At 35.4% G+C, this 24,077-nt stretch overlaps 2 protein-coding genes across 7 annotated transcripts in view; one reads left to right on the top strand and one right to left on the bottom strand.

Moving 5' to 3' along the window:
* Nucleotides 1-13,274, bottom strand: part of CCDC82 (coiled-coil domain containing 82) — a 32,652-nt gene extending 19,378 nt beyond the window's left edge. For 2 of the 6 annotated variants that reach the window (XM_036259320.1, XM_036259321.1), the window contains exons 1-3: nucleotides 11,004-11,082; nucleotides 7,692-8,434; nucleotides 6,847-7,060 (exon numbers count right to left, since the gene is read on the bottom strand). In XM_036259320.1, coding sequence (XP_036115213.1) covers nucleotides 6,847-7,060; nucleotides 7,692-8,420 — 943 coding nt within the window. In that variant the 5' untranslated portion in view covers nucleotides 8,421-8,434; nucleotides 11,004-11,082. Of the gene's footprint in view, nucleotides 1-6,846; nucleotides 7,061-7,691; nucleotides 8,435-11,003; nucleotides 11,086-12,797; nucleotides 12,986-13,228 lie in introns of those variants that run through there. The other 4 variants (XM_036259317.1, XM_036259318.1, XM_036259316.1 and 1 more) reach the window with 4 other exon arrangements.
* A 130-nt stretch (nucleotides 13,275-13,404) lies between these two features.
* On the top strand, nucleotides 13,405-16,785 carry JRKL (JRK like). Its single transcript, XM_036260163.1, has 2 exons — nucleotides 13,405-13,461; nucleotides 13,871-16,785. Exon 2 carries the CDS (start codon nucleotides 14,011-14,013, stop codon nucleotides 15,583-15,585), a length of 1,575 nt encoding a protein of 524 aa, XP_036116056.1. The 5' UTR covers nucleotides 13,405-13,461; nucleotides 13,871-14,010; the 3' UTR covers nucleotides 15,586-16,785.
* Nucleotides 16,786-24,077: the final 7,292 nt, after the last annotated feature.

The raw sequence follows: 24,077 nt of genomic DNA, 5'->3' as shown, positions 1-24,077 counted from the left end.
TAGTGATTCTGTTGATTTTCCATGCATCCTTTATCATACAGTAATTCTACAGATATGCTAAGGTTTTGTGTCAGTACCATCTTCCTACTGATCTGGCTGTCATTCTCATGTCAGTACGATACCACTTTACTTATTGCAACTTTATTGTAACTTTTTATACCTGGTGGGGCAAGCCTTTTGATGTACTGTTTTCAAATTTTGTTTACTCTCCTACAGTATCTGTCCTTCCAAATGAACTTTAGGATTATTCTGTAAAGTTAAATCAAGAAATTTCAGAAGAAATAACTTTTCGTACTATTACCTTCCAGAAACATGTGTCTCTCCTTTCCTTTAGGTTTTCTGTTTCACAGTAAAGTGTATTCTTGTACCTAGAAAGCTGTGCTTTTCTTAAGATTAGGCCTAGGAACTTTATTGTGTTTGCCAGTGTAAGTGGAATGTTCCTCCATTGTACCATCTAAATAAAATGATAGTATATAGTGAATGTGATCATTTTTCTGACATCTTTTGCTAATTCCAAAAGAATGGAGGTGTAAGCCCAGTGTAAAAGGGCAGAGGAATTGGCTTCTTTTTCTACTCTTAACAGGTCCCACCTCAAACCCACATAGGGAAAAAAAGAACATGAGAAAACTATGGAAATATATGCCTCATCCACTCCTGCTTGCGACGTATTCATATCCTTTCTCTTAACTTCTGTATCTTTGGTTAAATATATCAGAAACTAAAAGCATATATAGATACACACACACACACACACACACACACACACACACACACACACACACATATATAAAATCATATTATGTTCAAACAATGTCTTTTCCTTCTCAACAGTTATGTTTGTTTTACTTTCATGTCTTGTTACAGTGTTTAAAACACTAGAACAAAGTTAGTAAAAATATTTTTGTTATATTCTTTATTACAAGAGAATATCTCTAGTACTTCATTGTAAGTATGATGCTGTTGGTTTAAAATATGCTGTTATATAAAGAACATATGCTCGTATTTAAAAAATTTTTTTTTCCTTAATTGACTTTAGAGAGAGAGGAAGTGAGAGGGAGAGATAGAAATACCAATGAGAGAGAACATCGACTGGCCACCTCCTGCATGCTCCCTACTGGGGATCTGACCCACAACCCAGGCACGTGTCCTGACTGGGAATCGAACCAGTGACCTCTTGGTGCATGGGTCGATGCTCAACCATTGAGCCACACTGGATGGACTCATTGATTTTTTTAATACTTAAAAAAAATAGATATGGACATTAAATTTTATCAAGTGCCTTTTTAGACTCTATTGAATTTATGGTATAATTTTTCTCCTTTGACATTAATGTTACATTAATATGGTACCTAATATTAAACCATTTTTATAGTTCTAAAAAGAATGGTTAATTTTTTCTTTATTCTTGTAATCAGGAAAGTATTTACTTCGCATGTCTATTTGCAAATCTATTTTCATCAACTTATTGGGATGTCTGCCTCCCAATAAATAGTGTTCGACAACTCAGTATTTTCTTGTATTATACTTTTATATTCCCATCTCCATTATGTAAAGACCATCCAAAAATATGGTATGCTTCTTAGTACATTAAAGTCTTTTACATATCTCACTGAAGTTATGTAATTTTCTTCCTTTAGATTCCCATTTGTTCTCTTTTTCCCTCCCAGTTATTTGTGAAACAGGGTCTTCATTTCTATTCCTTGATGTATTATCCTCTCCCTCAGAACTATTTTCTTTTTCTTCTCTGTGCTAGAACTTCTTTTGTTTAACCTATATATATCATTGATGAGATTTTCTGTAGTGTTAATTCTGCTCTTTACTGCTTTCAATATAGATTTTATTTCTGACTTGATATTTAGATTTTCTGACAATTTATCCTTATTTTAGCTAGCTCCCTTTCACATCAAATTGCTCTCTTCTTATAACTTCCTATTTCTTTTGCACAGATTGCAAAGCAAATGTTTTATACAATTTTCTTCTGTTTCCTTTAATAAAACATTTTTTCACAGGTATTTTCTTCCTCTGAGTCTTCAGGGCAATGTTATCTTTGCCTTTTGCAAACATAGTTTACTGGACTGTTTACTATCCTAGAGCAAAAGGAAAAGTTCTAGAATTTAACCTTTAACATAAATGGCTGTGAGACTGTTCTTAGGCACTCTCTGTGCTGTGTTGACAGAATGATTCTCTTTATGTGCTAAGGTGGCAACTAAGGTGGTGTTCACTTAGTCCAATTTCCAGTATTCTGATCAGCATGTGTCTAGAAAGGCACTAGAGATGTACTTTATATCTAATGCTTGGTTCTTTGTCACTCTGAGCATGTAACAAAGTAGTGAAAAAACCATCTTCGGTACTCACAAATCTGATGGCTATTTCTACCCACCTGAGTATAGTAGTTTAGAGAGTGAACATTATATAGATTTGGAAAATAATGGACCATTGCTAGTCTATACCTCTACTCTCTATCATCTCTTTTCTGGAAGCCTTAGTCTCAGAATAGAGAGAAATACATCTACTGGTTAGAAGGGAAAAAGACCATAATTTTCTTCCAATGCTGCAGCCATGTAGCAGGAGGGAGAACTACTCTATTTTGAGGTGTTACTGATGTAACCACCAGCACAACTCCCAAAACAATAGTTCTGTATCTTCCTCAAAATTCACTTATGCTACCTCTCAATCATGGGTCTGAGATGTCTGAAAGACACCCTGATGAAAATTTTTAATAAGATGATGAGAAACTGGGTTGTATAGGCTTCAGAGAAAATAGCACTGGGAAAAAAAAGTTTGGGAATTTGTGCTTATAGATTAGGCTGAACTTATAGGGAAGAGACCGCCTGAAGCACAAGCAAAACAGAAGTAGCTTAAGGATGGAAACTTTAGAAACACCAATACTTACATGACAAACATAAAAAGAGAAAAGCAAGAAAGAGTGGTAGCACAGAGCTAAAAAGAGAACTTTCTGAAAGTGGGAGTGGTCATTGGTTGGTGGTAAATCATATAGCAGTACCAAGTTAATATATAAGAAATGAAGAGCATTTTGGCAACTAGGAAATTATCACTAACTTTAGTGAGAACAATTTCACTGGATTAATGGTTGCAAGAGCCTGAGTACAATGCTTTCTAGAGTAATAGGAAACTTGAACAAAAAGAGATTTAGAATAGTGGCCAACGGAATGTGCCAAACCAAGGGAGAAAAGGCATTCACTATGGTTACAATTTAAGGAAAGACAGCTTGTAACGATAGAACCAGAAGAATAAATTGCAATTAAGAACACACAAGATAAAATGTTGCATAACAAACGGATCACATGGCCCTCTGATGTGGAGATGCTCAGTAGTAAAAGCAAGCACAGAGCTCCTTGTATTTACCTAAATGAGTTGAAAATGTATATCCATAGAAAAATCTACACACAAATGTTTATAGCAGCTTTCTTCATAATTGCCATAACTTGGAAACAAATAATGTGCTTATCAACAACAGATGAATTAATAAACAAACTGTGGTACATCCATACAATGGACTATTATTCAGTGATAAAAAGAAATTAGCTACCATGCCACATTAAGACATGGAGGAAACTTAAATGCATATTATTAAGTGAAAGAAGACAATCTGAAAAGGCAATAATGCTATGTGATTCCAACTATAAAACATTCTGGTGAAGGTGAAATTATGGAGACATTAAAAAATCAGTGGTTGCCAGGGGTTCAGAGGAATGAGGGAAGGATGAATAGGTGAATCACACAAGGGATTGTTGGGACAGTGAAACTATTCTGTATGATACTGTAATGATGCATACCTATAGTTTCACTATACGTTTGTCAAAATCCATAGAATGTACTACTCAGCCATAAAGAAGAATGAAATCTCGTCATCTGTGACAACATGGATGAACCTAGAGGGTATTATACTAAGTGAAATAAGTCAGACACAGAAAGACAATATGTATGATTTCACTTATATGTGAAATCTAAAAAAAAATAAGTGAACAAACAAAACAGAAACAAATTCACAGACACAGTGAACAAACTGATTGTGGTCAGATGGAAGAGGGGTATAGGGATGAGTGAAAAAGATGAAAGGGGTTAAGTATAGGTTTCTCGTTATGAAACAGTCACAGGAATGTAAAGTATAGTATAGGAAAAATAGTCAATAATATTGTAGTAACTAACTATGTATGGTGCCAGGTGGGTACCAGACTTCTTGTGACCACTTCATAAGTTATATACTTGTCTAATCATTACATTGTACACTTGAAACTAATATTGTATGTCAACTTTAATTGAACAATACATTTTTAAAAATACCCCCCAAATCCATAGGATGTACAACACAAACAGTGAGCCCTGAGGTAAACTGTGAACTACAGTTAATAATACTGTATCTACATTGGCTCATCATACCAGATGTACCAAATAATTGTAAGATGTTAATAACAGAAATATTGTATGTGTGAGGGTTTATATAGGAAATCTCTGTACGTTCCACTCAACTTCTCAGCAAATCTAAAATGGCCCTTAAAAAAAACAAAAGCAAGCACAGATGTGTAGAATAGAGAAGAAATAGTTCCTACATGCTGGACTTTTATTTTCATTAATTAGCGAGTGGATATGAGTGGGTATCTCTCAGCAAACGTTCTAACACATTCTAGCTATATAATCCAGAATGATGACAGACCTCCTAATCGAATTTTCCTGATATTCAAATATCTAGGTGACAAGTGCCTACTAATCTAAGTAAAGAAATCATTAGCTTTCAATATATAGATTCCTATCATTGACATCTCTATAACTGCTAAATTTCTTGAAATTTGATGCACAGCTCAATCTACTATTTTATTACAAATCATGAGATCTAAATTGAACCATAATACACTTGATTTTTGCCCTTATAAAAAAAAATTGGAAAGAATGAATCCTTTAAGAAAAAAAAGTATAATAGCCTGTTTCTACCAGAGTAAAACATCATAAAAACCACCTTTAAATTTATGTACAATTATGGGGATCAGAATAAGGATACCCTAAATTTTCAGGGTCCTATTATTTATATGGTCACTAGTTATATGAAAATATGAAAGCTTCTATTTTCTATCTCTGATAGGTTTCACTGAGTGATACTTCAAGTCCTTTAGACCTCTGTAAATCCCTGTCCATTTGTGATCTGTGAAGTCAAAGCAGTAACAGTAAGATAATCATTTGCTGTTTTTACTGTTGAGATTTTCACTGATGGTGCAAAAGTAACTATGGGTAAGGCAGCTGGTACCTAGCATGGCATTAGTACTAAACTACTAGTCATCACTGCCATACACTCATTAAAAAAAGCTACTTTCACTTAAGAATGTCCTCGATTAAGTAGTAAAAATTACTAACTTTATTAAATCTTGAGTCTTGAGTATCCATCTTTTTAGTGTTCAATGGGAGGTATGCATAAAGTACTTATGCCACATTTCAAAGTATGAGTAGTCATACTTTGAGCAAAAATTGAGTTGGGAACTGAAAAAGTCTCAACTGTCATGAAACACCATGTTTACTTGAAAGAACGACTGACAAACTATGGTTATTCTGGCATTTGTCAAATATTTTCTCAAAAAAGAACACAGGGAATCTGTCATTTCAAGAACTCATGTTTTTGTTGCCAAAGACAAAACAAAACAAAATGAAACAAAACAAAACCACCCAACAGATATTTATGTAGAAAGATTTTTGAAAAACTTGTATCTGTTATTCTGAACTTGACAGTTTTCCCAACCTAAAGAATTTTCTGATAAGATTGGTGGTAATAGTAACAAATGTAATATTTAAAATATTGTATCATGATATGTATCAATATTTGGAAGATCTGTAAAACCCAGTGAACCAATATTTTCCAAATGACCAATGCATGATGTTACAAAATCATATATGGATAAAAAAAGATCCATTCAAAGTGCAAGATGGACAATGGCTTATAATGTAAGTACTAAAATTTCATTTATATGGTTTCAGATTCCATATTGCAACTATCCTTTAAGAAGCTACCATTTGTCTATTTTTTGTGTTGTGTGAAACAAGAATATCCACAATTACTTTGAAACTACTCCTCCCTTTTCCAGCTATTGGTGTGAAGCAAGATTGTTTTCATCAAAAACATCACAACAAACTGCAAAACCAGATTTGAGAACCCAACTGCCGTGCCTCCTATTAAGCTGGTCATTAAATATATTTATTAAAATGTAAAACAATGTCCTGGCTGGGTGGCTCCGTTGGTTGGAGCATCATCCCATACACCAAAAAGGGTGCGGGTTCAATTCCCAATCGGAGTACATGCCTGGGTTGAGGGTTCCATCCCTGATTGGGACGCATACAAGGTGGGTGGGGGGCAATCGATGTTTCTTTCTCACATTGATGTTTTCTTTTTTTCCCTACCTCTATTTCAAAAATCAATCAGCATACATTTGGGTGAGGATTAAAAGGAAAAAGAAAAACAATGTCATTCTTCTTATTTGGGGGGAAAATATAGTTATTTTTCATAAAAATATTGTTTACATTTATGTTTAATGAGCTTATTGTTATTTTTATGTGAAATAATAAATATGTTTTAAACTTCTGTTTTGTATTTCTACAATAGTAAATGATGGGTATAACCCACAGAAACAAAACCTCTTTGGGGTCCTCAGTAACTTTTAAGTGTTTAAAGGGTTCCTGAAACCATTAGAATAAACTACTATCAAGCTGACAGATTAAAGTAACCTGAAAATGAAGTCACAATTCCTAACTGAGTTAGAACATGACACTAACAAGCTGATTTCATACCTGATATAAAATCATGATTAGAACAGTCATAAAACATTTTCTTGATATTTAACTTACAAAGAGAATTCTGTTTTACTAATTTCAGTTGTGATGTAGTCAATTGTTCTCCTCCTTGCTGGCTTTCATTCTCTTCATCACCTTCCTCATCTTGTACTACAAAGTCATCAATAATATAATTATCTCCATCTGCATCAGATTCATAATCCGCCTCTTCCTCCTCTTCCTCCTCTTCATTTTCATCACTGTTTGGGCAGGATTCCCTTTCAGAGTCCTAATTAAGTTAAAACATATTCCTTCAGTAAACTGTCCCTTTAAAATTGTAAGCATAGATGTGAAATTAAAAGATTAAATCTGAAACAAAAAAGTGATTGATAAAAATTAATTTCATATTTTAAGGTTAAAAATATTTTTGTCATGTTAAATGTTGAAATTTGAATTAGAAAGAAAATAATATATAAAATGTTTAAAATAGACATTAAGATTGTAAGAAGATAAAAACAGGAAATACCATACAAAACAGTCTTTTAATTTTAAAGATGGTGGACTGAAGCTCATGATAAAACAATATATTAGAGCCTGGCTGGTGTGGCTCAGTGGACTGAGCATCGTTCCATGGAATGAGAGATCCCCGGTAGGGGGTGTGCAAGAGACAGTCAATTGATGTTACTTTCTTGCATCGATGTTTCTCTCTCTCTCTCTCTAAAAAATCAATAAAAACATTTTTTTAAAAAATCCAATAATATATTAGATACAGTACTGCAAATAAACATGTTCATGGACATTTCATTTAAAAATACTAGAATTATTGAGAAATAGAAGACTCAGCACTTTCATTTTTATAAAAATTAAATACTTAAGTAAAAATTTTAAAACGGTAACAAAATCAATAAAATATAACACACCTCAAATTCTCTACTACTAGTGCGTCTCTGACGAGATCTTTGTTCTGAGAGTTCTTTCAGTTTCTGGAGTTGTTCTCGCTTTCTTGCAGCTGTAGTTTTCTCAGGTTGTCTTTGCTCCATCTCTGCTGAAGAACATTCATCTTCAACCACTAGACGTGGACGTTTAACACCTACTTTCTTAACTAGGATATCACTATCATCACTGTCCTCGGTGTCAGACATCACAGAGGAGTTTCTTTTTCTCTTCCCTCGGTGAATGTGTTCTTCTTCTAAATCCTCCTCTATTATTTGATCAGTGTGTTTGTTGAGATTCTCCTCCTCTTGATTTGAATGCATTCCATGGTGTGGTAAGTCAATAGTACTCTCTTTGGTTTTGTTCTGTTCTTCATTTGTTGAATTGTTGCCAGTGTCAATGAGATGGTCACAGTTATTTCCTTCACTTTCAACTTCAATTAATTTAAGCTCTCTTTCACTTTCTGGCTTTTTATTACTATCAAGCTCCTTGTTACTAGAAAGCTCTTCATCACTATCAACACTTTCACTATCAAACTCTTCATCACTATCAAGCTCTTCATCACTATCAAAGTCTTCACTATCCAGGTCTTCATCACTATCAAGTAATAGTGAGATACTGCTTCTTTTAGTCCGCCTCCAATCAACTCGAGATTTCTGCTCAGGCTCTTGAGTTTTAGAACTTTTCCTTGTTTCATGTCTTCTTATATGTACCATTTTCACTTAAGCTTCTACAAAATAAAGTTATTAGGAACATAATGTTGATAACAAGATTACAATAATGAATACATTTGTGGTACAAACTATACTTGTTTGGTATTATAAAATATTCACAAGGGTAACATCACATTGAACTATCTGAGTGAAGATGGCAGAACAGTTATTAAATAAATAATTTACTGAACATCTATGAAATCATTATATGGACATCTATTCTGAATTATGCTATATGTTTTGCTAAAAGAGATACACAGAAAAATCATGGTCCTGATTCTTTAGAAGAGTATCGTCAATGTGTAGAACTAAAACATATACACATAATGAGAAAAACTCAACGTAGTCATTCAGCACCAAGTGAATGATAAAAATAACTGACAAAAATGGAAAGATCAGAACAGCAACTGCATCACTGAAGATTTTAGTGAATAGATATGATCTGATAAGACTTCTGAAGGACTGGTTATATTTGAACAAAAAAAAAGAAAGAAAAAAGTGATTTCAGAAAGATAAAAATGGTAAGGTCAAACTTTGGCACTGAGAAAGAACATAGTAAGTTTAGTAAATAAATGTGACCAAAAAGTTATGGGGAAAAAAAAAGGCTTTATGCTGGAAAAAAGATACAAGTATAGAAAAGTAGGGTGGGATTACCAGAATGATTCATCCTGTAAGCAAAGAAGAATTCTGAACAGAGAAATGACATGAATTATAACATAAAGGATCAATCAATTTATATGAAGAAAGTTATAAAGTAATAATTGACATAAGATAGCAGTGCAAAGTTGAGAAATAACCTACCCACTAAGACTGCAGCCTCTGTGTGATTTAGAAAATGGCAATGATTTTAAACCACTGAAAGTTAAAGATACAACATAATACAACATAAAACTTACTAACAATCCAATAATGCAGTCAGATAAAAAACAAACAAAAAGTTTCATAGCAAAGCAGAGAATGGTATCAGGAAAGAAAAACGAATGATGTAAGTTTCTTATTCAGAAAAAAAATGAACTCCATTAAAATGATTACAAACATATATAGTAAAGGAACACTTAGAGACAATAACTAGAAAAACAGTTACACAGTAGCACATATATACTTCTGTGGTTGCTAAGGAAACTAGAAACATCACAATGTAACAAAGACTGACCTCATAATAAATGTGTAAGAGTTTATGTATTCAAATGAATGCTATCTCCTTCAAAGAAATCACCCTATGAGGCTGATTATTCCAATATTTCTACCATGGTACAGACTATTCCTGCAGATTTTCTGTAAACCATAGCATGAAATATATATATATATATATAAATATGTGAAAATAGCCTCACTTCATTTTTTATCCCAAAGAGTAGTTTAAACAGACTTTACTCTTGTCTCAGTGATAAGAGGCTGTGTGAGTAGCTTCCAGAAATTAAATCCAATTTCAAAAGATGAAGATTGACTACCATTAAAGATACTTTTAAAATGTGCTGCAAACTCTTAAGGTAATTTCAAAAAATGTCATAAGCAATGGCAGTATTACCAAGCCAAGTTTATAGTGTCCCAAAATGATCACGTTTTTGGGAGTGGGGGAAATAACCATTCATTTGATTGTACAAATTCTGGTTGTTTATAAAGTAATGTGACTACTCTTATAATGGTAGCAACTCATAAAAAGTCAGAACAATGGTTGGTAAGATTATACAACAAAAATTATAATGTAGGCTTAAGTCTGACCTTATCACATTAACTGCTGCAAGATATCTTCAGCACTGTAACAGCAATTTAACAAATCCTAGTAAATAAACCAAATATTCTGTGATTTGAAATTACAATTGGGTTGCATCCTAAAGGATTATATTAAAATCAGCAAAGAAGAAAATTAAGTGTGGTTAAAATTGGCCTTTAAAAAAATATATTACTCTTTAAAGTGTGTGTGTGTGTGTGTGTGTGTGTGTGTGTGTATGTTTTGTATGCTATACTGCTTCAAAATATGTCCACCCAGTTTCTCTTCCACGTTTTAAACAAATTATTGCTTTTCCTTTTTATTAAACACCAGATAAATTAGGCGGCTTATATTTTGACGCCATGTGGTACAAAGAGGTATTTTTTAAGCACAATAGTTAAATTTGCATAAACTAAGTATGTATGTGCTTTATACTGTACTAAGAAGGTAAGGCATTCTAGTAAATCTAAACTGGAAGAAATAATGAAAAATATTATAAAAACAAATGACAAATATGACTTCAGTAGATACACTACAGCAAATATGAACAGTAGGAATATTAAAATGAAAGATTTTATTAGTACTCAAAGCAGTTTCATGTACACTAGATGATTATCTTACAAAATATACCATGCTGGAAAGATATCATATCAACAGATGATTCCTATGACAAGGGTAAAAACGATTAAGAATGTCATATTATAAAAATACCAATAGCTGCACAGTTCAGCTATTTTTTTAAAAAACCCTATTTGTATAGTAATTTTTCAGTACATTTTCATATATATTTTAAAATCTTGACAATAATCCTAGAAGGAAGATATTATCTATCTTTATAAAATCAAAGCCAAGGCCATAGAGTATAAATGACTTACCAAAGATCACACAGCTTGTTAGTGAGAGAGGAAGAATAGAAACCTGGTCTTCTGGTCCAGTGCTATTCAATACTGCTGCCAATATTATATTTGTACAAGGTAGTAAAACTTATGCTTTTAGAAAGTCGTTATTTTATCTCTCATTCATGCTAAATTTTAGTTTCAGAAAACAATCACTAAAATAGTTTAAATTTTACGAACACACTTCTTTAATGATGTAACTGAATGGTAGTACACATGGGTTAGGCCAGACACTTCTGAAAATTAGTTATCCGATAGGAAAGAAAAGAATGTACTAAAGATAGGAAAATTTGCAGATGTCTCTCTACCATCTTATTGATTACACTTATCACACAATTTAAGGGATTGTCCATTAAGATAAAATGAAAAAATTTCAAAAAATAAAAGGCAGTTTCTGGTGAGAAAAATATTTTATTTTGGAAAACTCAGTGTTAAATGTTTGAGGAGGCACATTTTCTTTAATTAAATAAATCTAGTTTCATTTGGCCCACTGGCAAGTTTTCAGGTTCTCTCTCATATTTCAATTATATTAATAATATTAAAACTTCTGTCAGTGAAAAAGAAGATAATTTGAATATGATCTGCTTCTCTTTTTAAAACAGTGAACTGTGGATACTTTCACTATGTTAGCTGGGGTGGGGTGGGGTGAAAGAATGATGACAGAGGGGAAAGGAAGTGAACTGAACCTGAGAGAAATGAGAAGGTAAGCGAGGCTGATGAGTAAGACATTTCTTCATCATTAGAATGAAAGAAGAATCCATGCAATTGGATGCGATTTCTATATATTCTGAGCATACACTCAATTTCTTGAAATGAGAATTTAATGAAGCTTCTCTAAAGACATCTTATCTTTAAGCACCAAGAAAAAAAGACTCCAAACAGAAAGCATTAAATAAATGAATGAAGATGATATTATCACACCTTTGTGATTCTTGATTAGTATCACGTAAGACATAGATACATTGACTGCCAAAGAATGTAAAAGTGATAATCCATATTGCTCATGTTCTTTCCCTAACACAGTAACTATGCAACTAATAAAGGGGACTTTAATGCCTTCTGCATTTCTCATCAGAAGAAATATCCTTTCTTCTAGACTTTGAGTTTAATTAATCCTCAAGAAAATATTAATTTTAGGAATCACCTAGTTGTCCTATAAACAATATAGGTGGCAGTTTACACTTTAAGATTTGAAGCACTGTGAAATTCCACCAGGAGGGATACAACCCTATTTGTAAAACATCACCCCTCCTTGATGTTTGCTTTTATATGACTGTTTAGAGGGGAAACCTTAATAAGCCAAAGAAATAGTTACTTAATGTATTCCAGGTGCCAGCACACGCACGGAGCTGTGGCATTACCAGAATAAATCAACAGGGTCTCTGCTCCCAAGGAGCTCACAGTTTGATGAAATTACTAGGGACATCAAACCAAGTCAGTATAATACATGATTTAAGGGCTACAGTGAATAACTTGATCATAGTTCTTCCACTGGTTGGGAACACGGGGAGCACACGACAAAATAGGAAACAGAAATTAAGAATCACAAGACAGAAAGCCACCCCCCCCATCCCCCTTATTATCACGGCCCAATACTCCACAATTTCGCAGAGTGGATCCTGCCAGTTTGGCGTCCCAGGCAAGTACAGTATTCATTAAAATCTGCAACAGTGAAGGTGGTTCACTAAATTCAGCAGGGATGAGTGGCAGAAGGAGGCTCCGCTTCTCCCGAGACTAAACACAAGTCAGGTGTTTTTTTGCAGCGTTACAAACCTGGCTCGCAGGCGGGACGCAAGTACCTGTGCAGCACGTCCGCCCGTCGGTCCGCTACTCTGCCTGCAGGAGGGAGGAACAGAGTCGCCAGGACATCGGACCCTCGGACACCCTCCTGGACGTGCGCTGGACACAAACCTCTAGACCCTGGAGGAGCTCCGCACTCAGAAAACAAACACGGGTGGGAAAGGCCAGAAGCCCGCGAAATCGCCACTCGTAGTCCCCGTATCAGGCCCGCCCACTTCCCCATTGCGCGGGGAGCCTGCACCCCGCCCACTGCAGCGCATCCCGAATGTAGCGGCTGCGCTGTCCCACCCACCCCGAGAGCGTCCGCGGGAACACTTCTCCACGCCCCTCTGGTAAACCGGGAGCAGCGGGAGCCCGAGCAAGTCCCCGCCCCGCGCTGGCCCGCGCCACCCCTGTGTCCTCACCTTTCAAAGCCTCTCCGCCTCCGTCCCCGCCTCCGTCTTCGCCTCCGCCCCAGGCACTCACTCCGGACTAGCGACGCTCCTCCCTGTTCCGGGGACCAGGGGAAGTCCCGCCCCTGGGAGGGCCAGGGGGCGGGCCAGGCGGCGGGAGAGGGCGTCTTCCGGGAGCGTGTGCAGGGGAGGAGCGGTCGCCGCGCGTTAGTCGGGAGCAGTGCCGACTCCGGCTTCCAGCTGAGGTGGGGAGAGGGGCCCGGCGGGCTGGGAGGGCCGGGAGGGCTGTCTGGGCGAGCCCCGCGCGGGAAGTGGGCTTGCGGTGCGGAGGGCTGGCTGCTGGGGAAGGACTCAGATGACCGTGCCCCAGGGCAAGTGGGCCAGTCCCAGACTCCCCTGGCTCTTCCGTTCTCTGCCCTAACTTTGGGGTGTGGCAGGGGTTAGTGACCGGCGTCCCTGGGGATCTGGGCGAGAAGGAGGTGGTGGTCACGGTGGGGTTACAGTCTTTTCCGCGGCCGCTGGGGAAATAAAACCAATGTTTGTAATCCGGATTATCCGCGTTGATTCGGGGCCTCCTCTACCGCCCCTCCAAGTTAGAGGCCTGTTCCCTCCAACTTCCTTCCTTCTCACCTGACTCTGCTGTCTCTTTGCCAGCCCAGCCCAGCCCAGCCCAGCCGGGGGCCAGGGCCACCACGTTCCTGGTAACTGGAAAGACCGAGGTGCAGAGAGTCTGTGAGAGAAGGATTTTGTGGACTGCTTCAGTGTGAGTGTGGGGAGCGTCCCAGAGCTTCACCATGTCCGGGAAACGGAAGAGAGTGGTGTTGACTATTAAAGATAAGCTTGATATAATAAAGAAACTGGAAGACGGAGGTTCTTCCAAACAACTGGCAGTAATTTATGGAATTGGTGAGACCACAGTTCGGGATATAAGAAAAAATAAGGAAAAGATTATAACTTATGCAAGCAGTTCTGATTCCACCAGTCTTCTGGCTAAGAGGAAATCGATGAAGCCGTCCATGTATGAGGAACTGGACAGAGCAATGCTGGAGTGGTTCAACCAGCAGAGGGCCAAAGGGAATCCTGTATCCGGACCCATTTGTGCCAAAAGGGCAGAGTTCTTCTTTTATGCTTTGGGAATGGATGGTGATTTTAACCCCTCTGCTGGTTGGTTGACTCGTTTTAAGCAGCGGCACAGCATTAGAGAAATTAACATTAGAAATGAAAGATTAAATGGAGATGAGACTGCTGTGGAAGATTTTTGTAACAACTTTCAAGACTTTATTGAACGAGAAAATCTGCAGCCTGAACAGATCTACAATGCAGACGAAACTGGACTCTTTTGGAAATGCCTACCTTCCAGGACTTCAGTAATCAAAGGTAAATGCACTGTCTCTGGGCACAAGTTAATTGAAGAAAGAGTCACTGTCATGTGTTGTGCCAATGCAACAGGTTTACACAAACTTAAACTTTGTGTTGTGGGGAAAGCGAAGAAACCTCGCTCCTTCAATTCAACTGACACCTCAAACCTGCCAGTTTCTTATTTCAGCCAGAAAGGTGCGTGGATGGACCTTTCCATTTTCCGACAGTGGTTTGACAAGATCTTTGTGCCACAAGTTCGAGAGCACTTAAGATCCAAAGGCCTGCAAGAAAAGGCAGTGCTCTTGTTGGATAATTCACCAACACATCCAAATGAAAATGTCCTCAGGTCAGATGATGGCCAAATATTTGCTAAATATTTACCACCTAATGTGGCTTCATTGATTCAGCCCTTGGACCAGGGTGTCATAGCGACAATGAAGAGAAACTACCGTGCACGGCTTCTCCAGAACAACTTGGAAGAAGGTAATGATCTGAAATCATTCTGGAAAAAGCTAACTCTGCTAGATGCACTTTATGAAGTAGCGATGGCATGGAATTTAGTAAAGCCAGTTACCATTAGCAGAGCATGGAAGAAGATTCTCCCTGCCGTAGAGGAGAAAGAAGGCTTGGACTTTGAAGAAGAAGATATTTCACTGGCTACTGTGGCTACCATTTTACAACACACCAAAGGATTGGAAAATGTGACTACTGAAAACATTGAAAAATGGCTTGAAGTGGACAGTACTGAGCCAGGTTATGAAGTATTAACTGACAGTGAAATCATCAGAAGAGCACAAGGCCAGACAGATGAATCCAGTGAAAATGAGGAGGAGGAAATAGAACTGATTCCAGAGAAACATATCAATCATGCAGCTGCTCTCCAATGGACTGAAAATCTATTGGATTATCTAGAACAACAAGGTGATATGATTCTGCCTGATAAACTGGTGATACGTAAACTTCGAGCCACCATCAGAAATAAACAGAAGATGACCAACTCAAGTCAATAATGGCATTTTAATGTGATTGTTTTGGTGATTGTGTTTGTAACTCAACCTCTTTGCAATAATGGCTTTATTTGTGTGTGTGTGTGTGTGTGTGCTGAATTCTCAGACACCGTCCTATGAAATACAGATACAAAAATGTATCTGAAGTGGTTTTTGAGGATTATGTGTTATGCATCATCTGTGCCTCTTGTCCGTTTACTTATGCAGATAATCTACAGCTGGTTCTGTATAAATATAAATTACATGTGCACATGGTTTCACTTTTGTAGATCTATAATTATCCCTTCCATAACAGTGGCATTCCCTAAATTTTCTAGCAAAAGTTACAAATAGTAAAACAGATTGAGCATTTTCTTGAAATCTTTTGTTTGAATTGTGAGCATTGCCACAGTAATCTTGTGCTAACCCTGAAATGGTTATCTGTTTTGTGTATCTGTATATGCTGAAAGAACGAGGAAGCATCTATATTGTTAGATTTCAGGGTGATCTATAATAACTCAAAATGAATTTCAATAATGAGGAAACAGTGATCTATGAATTACAAAAATAACTTAGAAATCATACTTCTGTTACATTTGGATGGCAATAGGGAAGACTTTTTTGGAAATGGAAGTACATATAATTCAGGAAGTGATTGTTAAATTAATGAGAAAACTATTGGAAAACAGAAAAGATATTCTAATCTATTCACTTGTAGAAAACTGGAAGTTGAAAATTTGGGGAGCTTTAAGTTATTTATATAAAGGGAATAAATAGGCTTCTTTTAATTGGGTCTTTTTATTATGAATTGGGTAACAGTATAGGTTTATTATTTATTCATCTAATTATATTACAGGTTTTGTAATGTTACATGTTGGTAATGTTATGTGAGCTCTTCCACCTTATTTGTGGGGGAACATCTTGGGAATTTGATAGTTATTTTACTGTGTACTTGATATTGTGAATAATTTGAAAAAAATTGTCATACTTTCTCCTTTTATTTCATATGAAAGAAGCAAAAGAAATGAGAATAAAGTTTTAATTGTTTTAATAAGCCATAGGTCATGACCTGCTTTATGAAGAAAGCAAAAATAATTATGGAAAGTGCCAGATTCTTAAGAATTTCATCATTTATTGTTTTGACACTTGTAAACATTGTAGAATTTGTTAAAATTTTGATAAATTTGCTCAGTAAGTTTAGTATGTTTGTTCAAGACGTGAAAATACTGCCTATGTGAATAATTTAATTTGTGATTTAAAAGCAGAGTGTCTCCATAATTTAATGTTTTGGACCTATTTTTTTTTTAAGATAGAATTGTTCTCTGTCAGTCATTTTGTAAAGTTTAACTATATCATAGAAATACTTTGCATTTTATAGTGCCTTTCTTAGAATTCTAAAACTTCAAAAATATTTTTTGCTTTCCATAATTTCTGTTATCTTCATGGTAAGTGTCTAGATTTTTTTAAAAAGACATCTGTAATGTAATGAGAACTTCAAAAGTTGTATGTGGGTATGAATTGCCTCAGAGCACAGAGGAAAAAGCGTCAGAAGTTAACAGATATTGAATCAGGTAATTACAGGTAAATTAATTGTATATAAATGGATTTTTCATTTTTCTAAAATGAAAGGATGTACTACAAAGCTTCTTGGAATTTCTGCCTGGGTTTGCTCACTGTTTTTAAAATTAACCTTGTCAGTGAAATTCAGCTGTATCGTTGCCACCTAGTGGTTAACTTAACATTACTGTTACGCTGTGTGGTTTTCAACTTTAATATCTAGTAAAAGGTTCACTGTTTGTGGCCTTGAGTGTGAATCTTGTGACTCTTCTCTAGCCTGGGAAAGATTGCTTTCTTTGACTTATAGCTATTTGCTCTTTTCTGAGTCTGCCAACACTGGTAAACTAACAGTTCTGTTTCCAAGCCGTGTATCCTTAATGATAAAAGCCCCAATTACTGAATACTATGTTATGGTCTAAGCAATGTATTTATATAGTCCTCAAATTGTGAATTAGGTGAAAATACTGATGCTCAGTTTATACTCTTAATTGCTGAAGATTACCACTTGGTTATAGGTAAAAATTTAAGCCCAGGTATTTGATGCCAAAGCTTCTGCTTACATTATTCAACCTAGGCTAACCTCTTAACTTTTTCAAATCTTCTTTTATTCCTTGCTGCCTCCTTCCACCACTTGCCACAGTTAACTGAACTTTCTTATCAATTTTCCAATGGCACCAATTGCCTTTACCCTTTTATGAGATTACTTTTCCTTGTTCACTACTCTGTAGTGTCTCTATTTCACTGTTTATCCACAACCTAATAGCATTTGAAACTTGGATCATCTGTTTTCTGCTTTCTGGTTAGCCATGCTCAGTGAGGATCCTTTCACACTTCCCATTTAAAACCCATCACTGGGGAAAAGTTCATGCAAACACTGTTTGTCTTTAGTACATAAGGCAGTCACAAAGAGTTGGCACAGTACAGTACTAACAAGAAAGTCTTGTTAGACCAAATCTGTTGGAAACCATTATTACCAAAAGCACATGAGCATGTATACACTCAGATCCATAGAGATCAAAGGGGACAAAATGAAGCCCCCATATAAGATGATATGGGAAAGAGAATGAAGGATAGGTTCAAATTGGTGGTTAGAGAAAAAGAAAAAAATGCAAGGGAAATGTGGCTTGCAGTGAGGTTCATTTTGTACTGCTGTGCATTTCAACATCCTAGTCCCGGGCTTACCAGTATGTGCTGCTTATGGGCCCTTTAAACTTGTTTTGTTTTATTTTATTTTATTTTTCCTTTCTCACTTATTCACTTATGGAATGTTAAGGAGTCAGTGCCAAACTAAATATGTTTGATCAATAGTTGGGGCCATTTAATGGATGGTGCCAGAAGATGTTTGGGTACTATATCTGCCCCCAAATCATACCTTCTTAGATTCCAATTCCTATTCCCTCACTCTGCCACCAAAGTTTTGGGTTGGCTTTCTATTTCTCCACCAAGTAATAAGCCATAGACTCATATTCTCTAAGCAGCAGCCAGGTTTCCCTATTGATGAGCCTAGATACATCTTAGGAAGCCAACTACGTTACAATGTTTCTTTAAACCCACACTCCTAGTAACCAAGAATTCTGTGAGAGTGGGTATACCTGCAGGGGTTGATGCAGGAGAAACTTGCCTTTTTTCAAATGAGAGATTTGGGCCTTTTCAGGGTAGATGGATGAGGGAAGTGGAATTCTTTGCCACGTTTAAATTCAGTAAATCATTCTAAAGAGGCTTGCATATATATAAATGGTTTCTAATACTTCATTCTTTGATGTTAGGAATTTACATTAAATATTGCATTTAAAAATAAAACCCCATTTTAACAAAAATTGACTCAAGAATTCATTGAGTTTTATTATATGGAAGACTGTACTGGGGGTGGTAGGTTTAGGAAAATCGAAAAGGAGGAGTGGTTCTTGTCCTTCAGGATCTTGAAATTAAGATGGAAAAAAATAACATTTGCAAAAAAGCAAAACCATCTGATTTAATTTTAAGCTCATAGAACAGCCAACATAATGTGATAAGGACTATAATGAAACCATTATGATTTATTTTGCTTATTCATTCCTTAGCTGGCTTCTACTCTATTTAAAGTTTTTCTTTGTTTTTCAGATTTTATTGCTGCTGAGTGACTTCATTTCTGTTACCTGCATGTTTATGATCCCAAATCTATCTCCAGTCACTGTTCAGAAGTCCAGATTTGTATCTTCAGTTGAGTAGCAGGGTTTAAGTTTGGAATGGAAATTAAAATTGCTTTGCTTCCCATCTATAGTTATCTCTTAATTAGCATCCTAATGTCGGAGCCATATAGACGGGCTAAGGGTTTCAAGGAATTTTTTTTAACTAAATGTCAAATTAAGCTTATCTACTTTGGTCTGAAATGGAAAATAGGTAGTTACCTATTTTCTTATCTATATCTCGTCTTAGGCTTTCCTGATGTACATACATTGCCTCTGACCATTCCTTCCCATGGATAGCCATAGTGGTTTATGTTTTGGGTACACTTGTTGCCACTCAAGTAAAATTTAGTTTGTTGTGTTATAATCCCTAATCTTAAAAGACCATCATTTAAGGTATCAAGGCAATAAAGGATTAATTGTGGTTAAAAATTCCTTTCAGGTATAATAATATTTTATTTAAAAATAATAAATTTTAAAGAAACAAAAGAAATCTGAAAGAGAAATGGATAAGTAAAGGGATGCTGAATAGAATAGTGACCAGCATTTGTATAATCATCCTTTTTTGAAGGAGGAAAATAAAAAAAACATAAAACATCAGTGATAACAATGATGGCAGATTTGTTTTTAAAACTATTTTTTTAAATACATATTGAGATGAGCTGTGTAGTTTCCATTACCACTGAAAAACAATAGCACTCGGAGTTTACCTTTTCAGTAATAACATTTCGACATAAGATCACAGAGATGCTTGGTATTTGATGCCATTTGAAATTAAGAGAATAAAGGTGTTAAGCAGCCAAGTAGCTCCTCTATTCCCCCTTTTATACATGATGTCTTTTGTGTGTCTATCTGACAAAGTATCAGCCTTCATAATAACCTTGCTGTTGTCTATAGACAGCCTCATTTTTCTGCCTTTTGCTGTTTGATTTCTATAGCCTCATACAAGATTGACAAGGGAAGACCCTGAGTAGATTTGCTTGGTATAAATTGACACAAGTAACAGAAAATTGTCAGTATGTGTGTGAGGGGGAGAAAATGTACAAATTTTATTTTTTATAAAAGACTTATTTGACAAGGCTTTCATTGTATAAAGCATGTAACGAAATATTTGTTGCATAAAAGTGTAAGTGGTCCATGGTAACTGAAAACGAGACTGCATTTAATCATACAATTAAACACCACTGTTGTTCTTTTAATTTTCATTTAAGTATTTAGGACATATACTATATTTTTACTCTGTATACTGCAGATATTTTAACAAGTGAAATAAACTTTAAGGCAATATGGAAAAATCAGTTATCCATGAATTAATTTTTAAGCTATATTTGTACCCTCATCAGTATAATTTTTTTTTCTAATCTTAATAAGAAAAATTGTTTAATATATTAAATAATAAGTCTCTTAAAGAGACAATTACCCCTTTTAATTTTAGTACTTTGTTAATTCCTTTAATGTAACTATAAAATTTTGCCATTCATTTAACTCATTATCTACCAACAAATATTTACCTACTCCATAACTAAAAATTTAAATAATCATCCCCCAATTTCTTGCAGATTTGTGTGGTCATGAACTTGAAATTAAATCTATATATATTGTATGTTAAAAAGAAACTCTTGTGGCTGTAAAAAAGAAGGAAATCTTACCCTTTGTGAAAGCATGAATGGACCTGGATAGCATTATGCTAAGTGAAATAAACAAGTTAGAGAAAGACAAATAACACATGATTTCACTCATATGTGGAATCCAATGAACAAAATAAACTAACAAGCAAAATAGAAAGATTCATAAAGAACAGACTGACAGCTGTCAAGGGAGAGTGGGGGACTCAGGGCTGGGTGAAAAAGGTGAAGGGATTAAGCAAAATATAACATGAACAGACAACAGCATGGTGATTACCAGAGTGAAAAGTGGGGCAAGGGGTAGATTAGAAGAGGGTATTGGGGAGACAAATGGTGATGGAAGGAGACTTGACTTGGGGTGGTGAACACAATACAATATACAAATGATCTATTATAGAAGTGTACACTTGAAACCTATATAATTTTATTAACCAATGTCACCCCAATACATTAAATTAAATAGAAAAGTTGATGCCCTGGCAGGTTTGGTTCAGTGGTTAGAGTGTCAGCCCATAGACCAATGATTCGTGGGTACGATTCTGGTCAAGGGGCATGTACCTTGGTTGCATTCATCCCTGGCCCTGGTCGGGGTTCTGCGGGAGGCAACCAGTCGATGTGTCCCTCTAACGTGATGCTTCTCTCTCTCTCCCTCCCTCCCACTTTGTCCGAAGATAAATAGAAAAATATCCTTGGGTAAGGATTAAAAAAAAAATTGACTCTTGTACATTAAGTTGCTGTAGTACTTCTGTGGTCATTGAGGTGGTGGAGATGCTCAGCTAGATTGGTGATTTTTGATGAGTTTTAGCATACAGATTGATTTTTAAAACCAGAGTTATTTTGAGGTTATAATTTAGAAATACAGTATGTAATGCTTATCAATAATTTTTATTAACACAAGATAGAAATTCTGTTTTGTTGACATAGTCCAGATATACACAATACCTTTATATTATTTACAGATAATTTGCTGGCTTTAATAAAGAAAAAAAACACATCAAATACAAATAAAAAGTCAAAGAAAAATGTTCAATAATGATTATATTATAAAAGTATTAAAATATTTAATAGAGGAATTTTATCTTAAATTTTTATAACATTTTCCTCAAGGTAATGAATGTTTTATTGATTTGCAAATATTCCTGGTCTTTAATAAGTTTTATTTTTATAGTCACCATGATAGATGCTTTAACATAAATCATACTCTACAGCTTGATAGAATTGCCTTTTAACTAGCTATTGTCATCATTCTCGCTTAAATAGCTGAAATATATTGATTTAGCCTAATTATAGCCCAATTAGGCTAAATCCGATTTGGGTTGACAAAGAGCCCTACAGGTATCCGAAGGAGAAAGTTAGTTTTCAAGGGTTCCACACATTTCTTGTCCAGTTCATGACAATAAACAAAGTTTCATAACATTTTTTAAAAGCATAATATACAAAAAACTTCCAAATAAGTATAGACACATGGACATTTATTTTCTGTTTACCAGATTAGGACACTTTCTAAATTTAAAAAAAATTTTCTTTTATTTAAAATTTATCTTTATTGTTGAAAGTATTACAGGTGTCCCTCCTTTTACCCCATTGACCCCCTCCTCCCGGCTCCCACCCCCACCCCTGCCTTGAGAACAACTTTATCTCGACCCCTTAATAGCACAAAAAAAGTACTAAAGAAAAAAATGAAGCATGAATGACTGACAAATTTCATCATGTAACGAAATGAAGTTTATGAAAGGTGACTGGTAGTGTCCTTTCTTTCAGATCTGCTCAACAGCACATGTGTAGGATGGAAGAGAATGTGGTTTGGGGGAGCCAGTTTAACAAAAAAGGCTATGAATACTTTCATATAAACAAATTAGTGTACATTAACAATATAATACTTAGTGAATATTTTACAGAGGACTTAACACACACCAGACACTGTTCTAGGTACTTGGAATTCAGCAAGAGACAGCTATATATTGAGATCAGCCCATGGTAACACAAAACAAATGATTTTGTTTATTTCCCTGTGAATCAGCTAATAACAGGAAATTAGTTTGTGGCTCAACAAAAGAAGTAACTTGGTGCTACAGTTGTCTTTAGATATAATGAACTTCCTCTAGAAGTATTGAGTTTTGCATCACTGGTAGAAATAAAAGATTGACAGGCAATTCACTAGAAATTGTGAAAATTGCTTGAAAAGAGGTTCAGTAACCATATTAGTTGTTGGTTGAGATGCCCTTTCCAACCATGAGGCTCATGATTTTCTCACATGGAAGTATAGAAAGGGCACTGATCAAATTACCACACAGCTATAGGAATATTCTCAGAAGCTTTCATTTATGAATTCAATGAATATCTACTTAGTACTTACTATATGTCAGGCATTGTTCTAACAGTTAGGAATCTAGTTTTTTAATAAATAGGTGCTGTTTGGAATGTAAGCCCTTTATTTGATTTCTCTAGTTTCAGAGAACCACATTTTGCTATTAAAATATACCCAATTACAAAATCTAAAAAAAAATCAAGACAAATCCAGAAAGATTCATTTCACACACATAATGAAACAGATTAGATGCTTCACAGTGACTTTATATATTGTATTCCACAGAGATTTGTGGCTGCTTCTGCACTTCAGACAACAGGTTATGCTTCATAAATGCTTCAACAACACTGATCTGACCATTCTTTCTGACTTTCCTTTACAGACTTCTCTTCCTTTACCTTCTCATTGAAATGAAGATATTTCTTAGAATTCTGTCTAGATCCTCTGCTCTTCTCCCTTGCCAGTGAATCCCTGAGTGATCTGGTCCTAATACTACTCTAAATTTTTTTAAATCACTACTATAAATTTTTATGAAGCAAGTAAGACCACGTTCCTGTGTTCCAATCAGTATAACCAACTAGGTCAATTGAGATTTTTGAATTAATTTTAAGTTTGTAATAATTTTATTTTTATCTATAAAGTTAATTTTTGTAAGTAGAAATGACATTTGGCTATTTCTCTAATTTTTAGAAAATCTACATAATCTTTATTTTTGTTTAGTGAATTCACACTAACTCAGTGAGGTCATAGCAAAGTAATTATTACTAAGGTAAAATTAACCTCCTATGTCAACAAAGATTGCAATATAGGTAAATAACAGGTTTCTACAATTGATTTTCTAACAAATATAGTTTCCTAAAG

This window comes from Molossus molossus, unplaced genomic scaffold (assembly GCF_014108415.1).
Source record: "Molossus molossus isolate mMolMol1 unplaced genomic scaffold, mMolMol1.p scaffold_m16_p_13, whole genome shotgun sequence".
Taxonomy (NCBI): domain Eukaryota; kingdom Metazoa; phylum Chordata; class Mammalia; order Chiroptera; family Molossidae; genus Molossus; species Molossus molossus.
Note: the sequence above shows the minus strand (reverse complement) of the source record. Positions and strands in the feature narration are given on the sequence as shown.